We start from the raw sequence: 15646 nt of genomic DNA on the forward strand, positions 1-15646 counted from the left end.
GTAAACTGGAAACTTTTTTTTATAAACGGTATGCTCTGTCTGAATCACATGGGTGTCATATCCCTTTAACTGCAGCACAGAATTACTATTGTCCGTACCATTCAGTCATTCACAAACCTCTACAGATTTACAGGAACATCACAGGACTCCCCCTAGTTTAAAGCTGCAGCTGAAAGGAACCATTCTTATTAAACTAATATGCAGTACAGTAGGATAAATTGTCCAATCACAGTGGCAACATTACTTTCTTCAATTCTTTGGGTTTATAGTAGTTGAATAAAAAGGTTGTACAGCATTTATACAACATAAAGTGGAACATTCTATTGGTGTAATACACATAGTTGGAAGATACTGAGAAAAGGGTGGCAAAACAGTAGGGATCTTTGGGACACACCTGAAAGATATGTCTCTGGTTGTGAGATGTGAGCTCCTTTTGAGGTTGCCCATACTGTCTACAAACTCAACAAACCAGGCCAACATTTTGGACAACCCTTTAAAAAAAAACCCATTAAACACCTCTTGCTTTTATGTAAAAATGTCACTTGTTCCACGCTCCCTAGAGAGGCCAAAAAGCAAATGCTGTAACCTGCAAATCAAATAGCTGGTTTGCACTTTGCAGTATTATGATAACATAGGTTACAGATTTTGCTCTCTCCTCTCTAGGGATGCTTAATGTCCTTTATACACAGTCAGAATCCTCCCCAGCCTGCAAGGAGTCATCTTAATTCCGTCTAAGGAACCCTAACCTGAAATGAACCTAAATGTTTCTTCACACCAACACCAACCATTAATAATCTCACAGATCTCAAAGAGAAAAGCAGATGTGACTTACTCACCATCACAACGACTGCCATCTGGAACACTGGTACTTCCTCTTGATGATCTCTCACGGGCTGAAGAAAAAAAAAACAGAAAAAGTTGTGCGTTAAATACAATGCAAATATTCAAAGATCAGTGTTAGAATTACTATTTAAGTATAAACTATATTAAAAACTATAGCAGTCTAAATAAAAAGATGTCATTTAAAACTTTTTTGATAGTGGTAAATTAATCTTTACACACAAAAAAACAAACAAAAAAAATAAATTAAAAACACTAAAATAATCAGCTCTGTTTATTTTATTTATTGCACAATTAATAGATTTGTAATCGGTAAGTAACTTAAAAGAGAGCAGCCACCCTTTTACATTGTTGTTGTTTTTTTTTTTAAAGACTTCGCTTTATTTAAAACGTATGCTTTTTTAGAGATGTCCACCAATATATCTTTAATGGGACATTGTACTTTGAAATGTTTCATCATTCATATGAAAAAGCAGTATTTAAAAGCTTGACAATATTTTTTATTTTTACCTCAAAACATTTTTTTGTCTCTCTACTAATGCTGATTGGCTGATAGATACTTTTTGCTGAAAAAGAACAGAAAAATGATTGTATTTTTGTCTATAAGCAGCCAGTAACAATAATGTGGCTCAAGTTGAAAGGAAAAATATGTAAGATTTCTTTAGGCAAAAGTATTCTGCACCTCAATTATGGCCTCGAGCAGAACACGAGTTTATTGGATGAGCAAATCCCGATAAAAATAATTATATTACAACACTAGTCTCACACTGATATACTTTACAGATCAGCAGACCACAAATTACATTGCCTTTCGATAAGGAACTGCTTTTGAGGAAGGCATTATTTGAACTCTGAAATTATTGCGAGCAAAAATAATGTGGAAGAACTGTTTTTTTTTTTACAGCATTATTTAGACATTCATGATTCAGATAGAGAATACAATTTTAAACAACTTTCCAATTTACTTCAATTATTTAATTTGCTTCCTTCTCTTGTTATCCTTTGCTGAAAGGTTTATCTATGTAAGCTCATAAGCAGCCAAAAAACCTAGGTTCTAGCTGCTGATTGGTGGCTGCATATATACACCGATTGTCATTGGCTCACCCAGGTGTTCAGTTAGAAACCAGTAGTGCTTTGCTGCTCCTTCAACAAATGATACCAAGAGAATGAAGCAAATTTGATAATAGAAGTAAACTGGAAAGTTGTTTAAAATTGTATGTTCTACCTAAGTCATGAAAGAAGATTTTTGGGTTTCATGTCCCTTCAATGTTCAACTACTTGATTTCATTGTACTGAATAAATAACATTTTTGTTAAGAAACCTTAATACCTTATTTAAGGTGTTATCCTGTGGACAAGGACAAAATGGATCCATTTGTTGTAAGAATTGAAGAAATATTTTGAAGCCCATAATGAATTAACATAGTATATGATATGAAATATGAAAGCAGGGGATAGGATAGACAATGTGAGTTTGTGTTGTGGAAGAAAAACAGGCTAGGATCATTAAAGGGCCATAATACCCAAATGTTTAAACAATTGAAAGTGATGCAGTATAGCTGTAAAAAGCTGACTAGAAAATATCACCTAAACATCTCTATGTAAAAAAGGAAGATATTTTACCTCAAAAGTTCCTCAGTAGCCACATCCCATTGTAAAGGACTTCTAAGCAGCAAATCAGTATGTCTGTCCCGGGACAGCTAAAGGGTTGAGCCTTGTGCACTCATTTTATTTCCCTATTCAGTTTAAAGGAAGTTTACTATGAAATCTCATGAGAGTTAAGTCAAATCTCATGAGCTCACAGTAAAAGAGCTTGTGACCTCAGCACTGCTGATGCTGATTGGCTGCTGTTCATTTCTTCATTTTTTTACCTGCAGCTGGCAGCAGCTGAAGTATAACTTTTTACACAGACCTTACTCTGCTGAGTTGAGGAAATTGTGAGGTAAAATATCTTCCTTTTTTACATAGAGATGCTCAGGTGATATTTTCCTGTCAGTTTTTTACAGTTATACTGCATCAGTTTCAAGTGATTTAGCATATGAGTATTATGTCCCTTTAAGAAATTGATGAGACAGTGACAAAAGGGTATATGGACAATGAGGAGACAAGGGCAACTAAGTAGCACCTGAGAGAGAGAGAGAAACGTTAGGCAGGAACAGTAGGAGCAGACACATCTAGGAATAATTACCAAATACACCGGTGAAAAATATAACAGGAGCAAATATGGCACCAGGAAATGTTAAAAAAAAAACACAAAAACTTTATTGCTAATATTTTAGCAGATATAGGATAGCATTTGTATTACTTATTATGAATGCAAAGAGTTTCACCAGTCTAAACAGATGTGCTATTGTTTTGTTTGAAATGAACTACAACCTAATGGTACACAAATTATTTGTTTATTCTGTGCTCTTTTAATACTACCTAATAAATTATTTACTTGGTACAATACAAAGAAATACTGTTAATCACTCACAGATCACATTGATAGAAATATTAATGTAAACAAATGATTAAAAAGTTGACAATAAATTTAATAAAAGTTATATTACAAGTGGTAGGATAAAAAAAAGACTGTCACACAAGGGATAGAAACATGCGCTTAAACCTTACCACACTTCCAAACCAAATAAATTCTACTCTTCCCAAGTTAAATTTAAATATAGATATCAACAAAAAATACAAGTAAAAGTTGGTGCTATAAGCAGGGGGTATATATATATATATATATATATATATAATATATATATATATATATGAGCATGGATCAAACGAGAGGGATATTGGTATTTTAAGTGCATTTTTATTCAACTTGTTATAAATCATTTGTATTTTATTTTTATGTCCACAATTTGATCCATGCTCATATATACTTTCTTTACTTGTATTTTTGTTGATAAGCATAACAAATACTAACAAATATATATTCCAAGTAAATCAATTCATTAACAACAATAACATTTATACCTAAACACCACAGTACATGAAATACCAAATGAACAAATACTACTAAACAAAAAAATGCCCCACTATAAAGGGGATCTAAAGCACAGAATCAATAAATAAAAATCACAGCATGCTTCAGTCCAGTTAAAAGAGGCATAAAAAACCCCCCCAAAAAACACTGCTTGATCAGTCCATTGGGTAATATAATCGGTTTTAGTTCTACTAGTAGTGTGAGATGGCAATCTGTGAAGGAACATCAGAAAGACATGCAGTTTAACATGTACCTTGCCTCATTGCAGAAACTTCAAGGGACACAAAATAGTTCTTAAAATGGCTGCAATGTATCTGCAGTATACAGACACGATTATAACAGTACATACATTAACCATGAATGAGAAAAAACATAAATTATGCTTACCAGATAATTTAATTTCCTTCTGTATAAGGAGAGTCCACAGCTTCATTCCTTACTGATGGGAAATACTGAACCTGGCCAGCAGGAGGGGGCAAAGACACCCCAGCCAAAGGCTTAAATACCTTTCCCATGTCCTTTATCCCCTAGTTAGTCTGCCGGGGGAACAAGGAACAGTAGGAGAAATATCAGGATATAAAAGGTGCCAGATGAAAAATATAATTTAGTGGACCGCCCATTAGAGAACACGGGCGGGGGTCGTGGCCTCTCCTTATACAGAAGGAAATTAAATTATCTGGTAAGCATAATTTATGTTTTCAGGCTTCATTCCTTACTGTTGGGAAACTTATACCCAAGCTCTAGAGGACACAGAATGAAAACGGAGGGACAAAAAGAGGCGGACCCTAATCTGAGGGCACGACAATCTGCAAAACCTCTCTCCCAAAGGCTGCTTCAGTAGAAGCAAAAACATCAAACTTGTAAAATTTAGAAAAAGTGTGCAAGGAGGATCAGGTTGTCGCCTTACAAATCTGATCCATAGAGGCCACGTTCTTAAAGGCCCAAGAGGAAGCTACAGCTCTAGTAGAATGAGCCGTAATTCTCTGAGGAGGCTTATGTCCCGCTGTCTCATAAGCTAAGCGGATAACACTCCTTAACCAAAAAGATAAGGAAGTCAAGGAGATCCTCTGCCCCTTACACTTCCCAGAATAGGCAACAAACAAGGAAGGAGTTTGTCTAAAATCCTTAGTAGCCTTAAGATAGAACTTCAAGGCTCAAACCACTTCCAAATTATGAAGCAAACGGTCCTTCAAAGAAGAAGGATTAGGACACAAGGAAGGAACAACAATCTCTTGATTGATGTTGCAATCTGATACGACCTTAGGAATAAACCCTAACTTAGTACGAAGGACAGCCTTATTAGAATGGAACACCAGATAAGGAGGCTCACATTGCAAGGTGGCAATCTCAGATACTCTGAGCGCAGAAGCAATATCCAGTAGAAAAATAACCTTCCAGGATGACAACTTAATGTCAATTTCATACATAGGCTCAAACAGAGCCCGCTGCAAAACCTTAACAAGATTCAGACTCCAGGGAGGAGCCTTAGATCTGAACACGGGCCTGATTCTAATCAGAGCCTTAACAAAAGACTGAACATCTGGAAGCTCCGAGACTCTTGTGCAGTAAAACAGACAGGGCCGAAATATGTTCCCTCAGGGAACTGGCAGAAAGACCCTTCTCCAATCCATCCTGGAGAAACGATAGGATCCTGGCAACCTTAACTTAATGCCAGGGGAATCCACCCTCTTCACACCAGAATAAATAGGTTCTCCACATGTTATGATAGATGCAAAGAGTAACCAGCTTACGAGCTTGAATGAGAGTATCAATAACTCTCTCAGAAAACTCTCTCTTGGCTAGGACTAAGCGTTCAATCTCCACGCAGTCAGCCTCAGAGAATCTAGATTTTGATGAACAAAAGGACCTTGTTCCAGCAGATCCCTGCGACAAGGTAACTTCCATGGAGGAGAAGATGACATCCCCACCAGATCAGCGAACCATGTCCTTCGCGGCCACGATTGAGCATTCAGTATCACTGATGCCTGCTCCTGCTTGATGCGGGCCACTACACGAGGATGGAGTGGTAACGGCAGGAAAAGGTAAATTAGATTGAACCTCCAAGGCACTGCTAATGCATCTATTATCTCCGCCTGAGGATCCCTGGACCTCGACCCATACCTGGGTTGCTTGGTATTGAGACGAGACGCCATGAGGTCTATCTCCGGCGTCCCCCACCTGTAGCATATCTCTGCAAACACTTCGGGATGGAGAGACCATTCCCCCGGATGAAAGGATTGTCTGCTGAGAAAATCCGCTTCCCAGCTGTCCACACCCGGAATGTGGATCGCTGACAGCAAACAGCTGTGGGCTTCCACCCATTTCAGAATCCGAGATACTTCCCTCAATGCTAGGAAGCTTCTCGTTCCACCCTGATGGTTGATGTAAGCCACTGAGGTTATATTGTCTGATTGGAATCTGATAAACCGGGACAAACCCAAAAGAGGCCAAGCCTTCAGAGCATTGAAGATTGCTCGAAGTTCCAGAATGTTGATCGGAAGGGAACATTCCTCCTGAGACCACAGGCCCTGTTCCTTCCTGGTACCACAAACAGCTCCCCATCCTGACAGACTCGCGTCCGTAGTCACAATCTCCCAGGATGGTCTTAGAAAGGATGTGCCTCTGGACAGATGATCTGGACAGAGCCACCAAGAGAGGGATTCTCTCGACCGGTTGTCCAGGGAAATCTGTCAAGACAGATCCGAATGATCGCTGTTCCACTGCCTCAGCATGCACAGTTGTAACGGTCTGAGAAAGAACCTGGCAAAGGGAATTATTTCCATGCTGGCACCATGAGACCAATTACCTCCATACACTGAGCCACAGACGGCCTTAAGGAGGTCTCTCTGGTCTGTTAGAAATATCCTCATGGATATGGAGTCTATTATAGTACCCAGGAATTCTACCCTGGTGCTTGGAATCAGAAAACTCTCTTCTAAGTTTATCTTCCATCTATGATGATATCGAATAAGAGAGAGAAGAGATAAAGAATGGTCCTCTGCCAGACGAAAAGATGGTGCTTGTACCAAAATATCGTCCAAGAAGGGAGCTACTGCTATACCCTGGGTTCTGGCAACTGCCAGAAGAGCCCCTAGAACCTTTGTAACGATTACTGGAGCAGTAGCTAGACAAAACGGAAGTGCAATAAACTGGAAGTGTTGGTCCAGGAACGCAAACCTTAGGAACTGGAAGTGATCCTTGTGGATTGGCACATGAAGGTAAGCATCCTTCAGATCTATTGTGGTCATGAACTGTCCTTCCTGAACTAGAGGAAGGATGGACCTTATTGTCTCCATCTTGAACGAGGGGACATTTAGAAACTTGTTTAAGCATTTCAGGTCCAGAATCGGGCAGAAAGTTCCCTCCTTCTTTGGGACCACAAACAGGTTTGAATAGTATCCCAAACCTCTTTCTTTGATAGGAACCAGGACAATGACCCCTAGGGAGGACAGATCCTGCACGCACCCCAGAAAGGCTTCCCTCTTTTCTGGCTTTGAAGACAGGCTTGAAAGGAGAAATCTGCCCTTTGGTGGTTGAGATTTGAAACCCATCTTTTATCCCTGAGCTATGACCTCCAGGACCCATGGATCCTGCACTTCCCTGAACCAAGCGTCTGGAAACAGCGACAGTCTGCTCCTTACACGATCCAGCAACGGATCGAGGGCCGCCCCTTCATGCCGACTTGGTCTCGGTGGGCTTCTTTCTCTGCTTGGATTTATTCCAGGAATAAGCATGCTTCCAAGTACTCTTGTCTTGCTCGGGCTTAGAGGAGGACTGTTGTTGGGATTTCTCAGAACAAAAGGAACGAAAATTAAGAGCCATGTCCCTTAGACTTGTTCTTTTTATCCTGTGGTAGGAAGGCACCCTTGCCCCCTGTAACCGTGGAGATAATAGAATCCAGGCCAGGACCAAATAAAGATTTTCCCTTAAAAGGAAGGGAAAGGAGTCTAGACTTAGAAGTCATATCCGCAGACCAGGATTTCAGCCAGAGCGCCCGACGGGTCTGCACTTAAAAACCAGAAATCTTAGTATATAGGCGAATGATCTGCATGTTTGCATTCTCAATGCTCAAGGCATTAATTCTTTCTTGGATAACGTTCAAATCCGATAAGGAGTCGCACCAGTAGGCCGCAGCTCCAGCAACAGAAGCAACCACCGCTGCCGGTTGAAACAAGCATCCCGTATGCTGAAATATTTTTCTGAGAAAAGTTTCCTTCTTCTTATCCATCGGCTCACTGAACGATGAACTATCCTCAAGTGAGATAGTAGTATGCTTAGCCAGTGGGAAGATAGCAACAATCACCTTAGGGACGGAACCCCACAACTCCAACTGAGAGTCCGGGACCGGGAATAATTTTTTACAGAAAGACGAAGGGGAAAAGGAAGATACAATTCTATCTGACTCGTTCTTAATAATGTTTGCCATTTTTACAGGTACAGTTAAAGTTAACGGCACTTTCCTGTCCTCATAATCTCTGTCTAATTAAGGGATCAAAGGTTAATTAGTCAGCTTGACCTCTGGAACCTCTAATGTAGACAGAACCTCCTTTAGAAGAAAATCTACAGGCTGGTTCCTCCGCAGCTGGAAACCTAGAGGTAGCAGACTCCGATCCAGAAAGCTCACCCTCTGAGACTCAGAGTGTGAAGCATCCTTAAATAATTGAAAAACAGATAAATCCAATAAATCACTTAATGACCCCTGGACAGGAGAGCTATGTTTAACCTTTCACTTGCGCTTAGCAGGGCAAGGTAAAGCACTAAGAGCCTCAGACACCACAGTTTTTAACTGTGAGGTAAAGTCTGATGGTAAAAGGCTCCCTCCAGATGGAGGATCAGGCGTGCTACGGGGAGCAGCATGTGATGAGGGAGATGACTGATGGGTATGCACCTCACGGGACGGCGAGTCCTCAGTGATGGACGGCTTAGTGGTACTAAAAGGGTTAACCTTCTTAGACATAACTTTGTTGATGCATATGGAACATAGTTGAGAGGGTTGGCCTACCAAGGCCTCCTCACAATATAAACAGGTATTACTATTTGGAATAGAGGGAGTACCCTCAAAAATATCAGAATCCTCCTTGGCTTGCGCTAATGACAGTAGGACACAGAAAAAACAGAATTTATGCTTACCTGATAAATTACTTTCTCCAACGGTGTGTCCGGTCCACGGCGTCATCCTTACTTGTGGGATATTCTCTTCCCCAACAGGAAATGGCAAAGAGCCCAGCAAAGCTGGTCACATGATCCCTCCTAGGCTCCGCCTACCCCAGTCATTCGACCGACGTAAAGGAGGAATATGCATAGGAGAAATCATATGATACCGTGGTGACTGTAGTTAGAGAAAATAATTAATCAGACCTGATTAAAAAAACCAGGGCGGGCCGTGGACCGGACACACCGTTGGAGAAAGTAATTTATCAGGTAAGCATAAATTCTGTTTTCTCCAACATAGGTGTGTCCGGTCCACGGTGTCATCCTTACTTGTGGGAACCAATACCAAAGCTTTAGGACACGGATGATGGGAGGGAGCAAATCAGGTCACCTAGATGGAAGGCACCACGGCTTGCAAAACCTTTCTCCCAAAAACAGAATTTATGCTTACCTGATAAATTACTTTCTCCAACGGTGTGTCCGGTCCACGGCGTCATCCTTACTTGTGGGATATTCTCTTCCCCAACAGGAAATGGCAAAGAGCCCAGCAAAGCTGGTCACATGATCCCTCCTAGGCTCCGCCTACCCCAGTCATTCGACCGACGTAAAGGAGGAATATGCATAGGAGAAATCATATGATACCGTGGTGACTGTAGTTAGAGAAAATAATTCATCAGACCTGATTAAAAAAACCAGGGCGGGCCGTGGACCGGACACACCGTTGGAGAAAGTAATTTATCAGGTAAGCATAAATTCTGTTTTCTCCAACATAGGTGTGTCCGGTCCACGGCGTCATCCTTACTTGTGGGAACCAATACCAAAGCTTTAGGACACGGATGATGGGAGGGAGCAAATCAGGTCACCTAGATGGAAGGCACCACGGCTTGCAAAACCTTTCTCCCAAAAATAGCCTCAGAAGAAGCAAAAGTATAAAATTTGTAAAATTTGGTAAAAGTGTGCAGTGAAGACCAAGTCGCTGCCTTACACATCTGATCAACAGAAGCCTCGTTCTTGAAGGCCCATGTGGAAGCCACAGCCCTAGTGGAGTGAGCTGTGATTCTTTCAGGAGGCTGCCGTCCGGCAGTCTCATAAGCCAATCGGATGATGCTTTTAAGCCAAAAAGAGAGAGAGGTAGAAGTTGCTTTTTGACCTCTCCTTTTACCTGAATAAACAACAAACAAAGAAGATGTTTGTCTGAAATCCTTTGTAGCCTCTAAATAGAATTTTAGAGCACGAACTACATCCAAATTGTGTAACAAACGTTCCTTCTTTGAAACTGGATTCGGACACAAAGAAGGCACAACTATCTCCTGGTTAATATTTTTGTTAGAAACAACTTTCGGAAGAAAACCAGGTTTAGTACGCAAAACCACCTTATCTGCATGGAACACCAGATAAGGAGGAGAACACTGCAGAGCAGATAACTCTGAAACTCTTCTAGCAGAAGAAATTGCAACCAAAAACAAAACTTTCCAAGATAGTAACTTAATATCTACGGAATGTAAGGGTTCAAACGGAACCCCTTGAAGAACTGAAAGAACTAAATTGAGACTCCAAGGAGGAGTCAAAGGTTTGTAAACAGGCTTGATTCTAACCAGAGCCTGAACAAAAGCTTGAACATCTGGCACAGCCGCCAGCTTTTTGTGAAGTAAGACAGATAAAGCAGAAATCTGTCCCTTCAAAGAACTTGCAGATAATCCTTTCTCCAAACCTTCTTGTAGAAAGGATAGAATCTTAGGAATTTTTATCTTGTTCCATGGGAATCCTTTAGATTCACACCAACAGATATATTTTTTCCATATTTTATGGTAAATTTTCCTAGTTACAGGCTTTCTAGCCTGAATAAGAGTATCAATGACAGAATCTGAAAAACCACGCTTTGATAAAATCAAGCGTTCAATCTCCAAGCAGTCAGTTGGAGTGAAGCCAGATTCGGATGTTCGAATGGACCTTGAACAAGAAGGTCCTGTCTCAAAGGTAGCTTCCATGGTGGAGCCGATGACATATTCACCAGGTCTGCATACCAAGTCCTGCGTGGCCACGCAGGAGCTATCAAGATCACCGAAGCCCTCTCCTGATTGATCCTGGCTACCAGCCTGGGAATGAGAGGAAACGGTGGGAATACATAGGCTAGGTTGAAGGTCCAAGGTGCTACTAGTGCATCTACTAGAGTCGCCTTGGGATCCCTGGATCTGGACCCGTAGCAAGGAACCTTGAAGTTCTGACGAGACGCCATCAGATCCATGTCTGGAATGCCCCATAATTGAGTTATTTGGGCAAAGATTTCCGGATGGAGTTCCCACTCCCCCGGATGGAAAGTCTGACGACTCAGAAAATCCGCTTCCCAATTTTCCACTCCTGGGATGTGGATTGCAGACAAGTGGCAGGAGTGATTCTCCGCCCATTTAATTATTTTGTTCACTTCTTCCATTGCCAGGGAACTCCTTGTTCCCCCCTGATGGTTGATATATGCAACAGTCGTCATGTTGTCTGATTGAAACCTTATGAATTTGGCCTTTGCTAGTTGAGGCCAAGCTTTGAGAGCATTGAATATCGCTCTCAGTTCCAGAATGTTTATCGGGAGAAGAGATTCTTCCCGAGACCATAGACCCTGAGCTTTCAGGGGTTCCCAGACCGCGCCCCAGCCCACCAGACTGGCGTCGGTCGTGACAATGACCCACTCTGGTCTGCGGAAGCTCATTCCCTGTGACAGGTTGTTCAGGGTCAGCCACCAACTGAGTGAATCTCTCTGAGCATGCACAGTTGTAATGGTCTTAGATGAATTTGTGCAAAAGGAACTATGTCCAATGCCGCAACCATCAAACCTATTACTTCCATGCACTGCGCTATGGAAGGAAGAAGAACAGAATGAAGTACTTGACAAGAGCTTAGAAGTTTTGATTTTCTGGCCTCTGTCAGAAAAATCTTCATTTCTAAGGAGTCTATTATTGTTCCCAAGAACGGGGACAGAGAACTTTTTTCTATGTTCACCTTCCACCCGTGAGATCTGAGAAAGGCTAGGACAATGTCCATATGAGCCTTTGCTTTTGACAGAGACGACGCTTGAATCAGTATGTCGTCCAAGTAAGGTACTACTGCAATGCCCCTTGGTCTTAGCACCGCTAGAAGGGACCCTAGTACCTTTGTGAAAATCCTTGGAGCAGTGGCTAATCCGAATGGAAGTGCCACAAACTGGTAATGCTTGTCCAGAAACGCAAACCTTAGGAACCGATGATGTTCCTTGTGGATAGGAATATGTAGATACGCATCCTTTAAATCCACCGTGGTCATGAATTGACCTTCCTGGATGGTAGGAAGAATTGTTCGAATGGTTTCCATTTTGAACGATGGAACCCTGAGAAATTTGTTTAGAATCTTGAGATCTAAAATTGGTCTGAATGTTCCCTCTTTTTTGGGAACTATGAACAGATTGGAGTAAAACCCCATCCCTTGTTCTCCTAATGGAACAGGATGAATCACTCCCATTCTTAACAGGTCTTCTACACAATGTAAGAATGCCTGTCTTTTTATTTGGTCTGAAGACAATTGAGACCTGTGGAACCTTCCCCTTGGGGGTAGTTCCTTGAATTCCAGGAGATAACCTTGAGAAACTATTTCTAGCGCCCAAGGATCCTGAACATCTCTTGCCCAAGCCTGAGCAAAGAGAGAGAGTCTGCCCCCCACCAGATCCGGTCCCGGATCGGGGGCCAATACTTCATGCTGTTTTAGTAGCAGTGGCAGGTTTCTTGGCCTGCTTACCCTTGTTCCAGCCTTGCATTGGTCTCCAGGCTGGTTTGGTTTGAGAACTATTACCCTCTTGCTTAGAGGGTGTAGAATTTGAGGCTGGTCCGTTTCTGCCTTAAAAGACCTATCCTGAGGAAGGGCGTGGCCCTTTCCCCCAGTGATGTCTGAAATAATCTCTTTCAAGTCAGGGCCAAATAGCGTTTTACCTTTGAAAGGGATGTTAAGCAATTTGTTCTTGGAGGACACATCCGCTGACCAAGACTTTAGCCAAAGCGCTCTGCGCGCCACAATTGCAAAACCTGAATTTTTCGCCGCTAATCTAGCTAATTGCAAAGTGGCGTCTAAGATAAAAGAGTTAGCCAATTTAAGTGCTTGAACTCTGTCCATAACCTCCTCATATGAAGAGTCTTTATTGAGCGACTTTTCTAGTTCTTCGAACCAGAAACACGCTGCTGTAGTGACAGGAACAATGCATGAAATTGGTTGTAGAAGGTAACCTTGCTGAACAAACATCTTTTTAAGCAAACCTTCTAATTTTTTATCCATAGGATCTTTGAAAGCACAACTATCTTCTATAGGGATAGTAGTGCGTTTGTTTAGAGTAGAAACCGCCCCCTCGACCTTGGGGACTGTCTGCCATAAGTCCTTACTGGGGTCGACCATAGGAAATAACTTTTTAAATATAGGGGGAGGAACAAAAGGTATGCCGGGCCTTTCCCATTCCTTATTTACAATGTCCGCCACCCGCTTGGGTATAGGAAAAGCATCGGGGGGCACCGGGACCTCTAGGAACTTGTCCATCTTACATAATTTCTCTGGAATGACCAAATTGTCACAATCATCCAGAGTAGATAACACCTCCTTAAGCAGAGCGCGGAGATGTTCCAATTTAAATTTAAAAATAATAACATCAGGTTCAGCTTGTTGAGAAATTTTTCCTGAATCTGAAATTTCTCCCTCAGACAAAACCTCCCTGCTGGCCCCTTCAGATTGGCGTGAGGGTACATTAGAACCATTATCATCAGCGTCCTCATGCTCTTCAGTATCTAAAACAGAGCAATCGCGCTTTCTCTGATAAGTAGGCATTTTGGACAAAATGTTTTTAATAGAATTATCCATTACAGCCGTTAATTGTTGCATAGTAAGAAGGATTGGCGCACTAGATGTACTAGGGGCCTCTTGTGTGGGCAAGACTGGTGTAGACATAGAAGGGGATGATGCAGTACCATGCTTACTCCCCTCGCTTGAGGAATCATTTTGGGCAACATCATTATCAGTGGCATCATTGTCCCTACTTTGTCCGGACACTAAGTCACATTCATCACATATATTTAAATGGGGAGGAACCTTGGCTTCCAAACATACAGAACATCGTCTATCTGATGGTTCAGACATGTTAACAGGCATAAACTTGATAACAAAGCACAAAAAACGTTTTAAAATAAAACCGTTACTGTCACTTTAAATTTTAAACTGAACACACTTTATTACTGAATATGCGAAAAAGTATGAAGGAATTGTTCAAAATTCACCAAAATTTCACCACAGTGTCTTAAAGCCTTAAAAGTATTGCACACCAAATTTGAAAGCTTTAACTCTTAAAATAACGGAACCGGAGCCGTTTTTACATTTAACCCCTATACAGTCCCTGGTATCAGCTTTGCTGAGACCCAACCAAGCCCAGAGGGGAATACGATACCAAATGACGCCTTCTATAAGCTTTTTCAGTGGTTCTTAGCTCCTCACACATGCATCTGCATGCCTTGCTTTCCAAAAACAACTGCGCATTAGTGGCGCGAAAATGAGGCTCTGCCTATGACTAGAAAAGGCCCCCAGTGAAAAAGGTGTCCAATACAGTGCCTGCCGTTTTTTTTTAATACATCCCCAAGATTAAAAGAACTATTTATAGATAACATCCATTAAATATACTCATAATGTAAACGTTTTAGCCCAGAAAAATGTCTACCAGTCTTTAAAGCCCTTGTGAAGCCCTTTATTCTTATACTAAACTAAGAAAATGGCTTACCGGTTCCCATAGGGAAAATGACAGCTTCCAGCTACCATTACCAAGTCTTGTTAGAAATGTGTCATACCTCAAGCAGCAAAAGTCTGCTCACTGTTTCCCCCAACTGAAGTTAATTCATCTCAACAGTCCTGTGTGGAAACAGCCATCGATTTTAGTAACGGTTGCTAAAATCATTTTCCTCTTACAAACAGAAATCTTCATCTCTTTTCTGTTTCAGAGTAAATAGTACATACCAGCACTATTTTAAAATAACAAACTCTTGATTGAAGAATAAAACTACATTTAAACACCAAAAAAACTCTTAGCCATCTCCGTGGAGATGTTGCCTGTGCAACGGCAAAGAGAATGAGTGGGGTAGGCGGAGCCTAGGAGGGATCATGTGACCAGCTTTGCTGGGCTCTTTGCCATTTCCTGTTGGGGAAGAGAATATCCCACAAGTAAGGATGACGCCGTGGACCGGACACACCTATGTTGGAGAAAATAGCCTCAGAAGAAGCAAAAGTATCAAATTTGTAAAATTTGGTAAAAGTGTGCAGTGAAGACCAAGTCGCTGCCTTACATATCTGGTCAACAGAAGCCTCGTTCTTGAAGGCCCATGTGGAAGCCACAGCCCTAGTGGAGTGAGCTGTGATTCTTTCAGGAGGCTGCCGTCCGGCAGTCTCATAAGCCAATCGGATGATGCTTTTAAACCGTTACTGTCACTTTAAATTTTAAACTGAACACACTTTATTACTGAATATGTGAAAAAGTATGAAGGATTTGTTCAAAATTCACCAAACTTTCACCACAGTGTCTTAAAGCCTTAAAAGTATTGCACACCAAATTTGAAAGCTTTAACTCTTAAAATAACGGAACCGGAGCCGTTTTTACATTTAACCCCTATACAGTCCCTGGTATCTGCTTTGCTGA

The 15646-nt window shown here is 41.5% G+C and overlaps 1 protein-coding gene across 3 annotated transcripts in view; it reads right to left on the reverse strand.

Moving 5' to 3' along the window:
- The window catches only part of CYLD (CYLD lysine 63 deubiquitinase), a 467344-nt gene that overhangs the window by 132524 nt on the left and 319174 nt on the right, over positions 1–15646 (reverse strand). For all 3 annotated transcript variants that reach the window (XM_053699515.1, XM_053699514.1, XM_053699513.1), the window contains one exon: positions 837–893. In XM_053699515.1, the coding sequence (XP_053555490.1) occupies positions 837–893 (57 nt within the window). The remainder of the gene's footprint in view (positions 1–836; positions 894–15646) is intronic.

The sequence above is a fragment of the Bombina bombina genome, chromosome 1 (genome assembly GCF_027579735.1).
Source record: "Bombina bombina isolate aBomBom1 chromosome 1, aBomBom1.pri, whole genome shotgun sequence".
Taxonomy (NCBI): domain Eukaryota; kingdom Metazoa; phylum Chordata; class Amphibia; order Anura; family Bombinatoridae; genus Bombina; species Bombina bombina.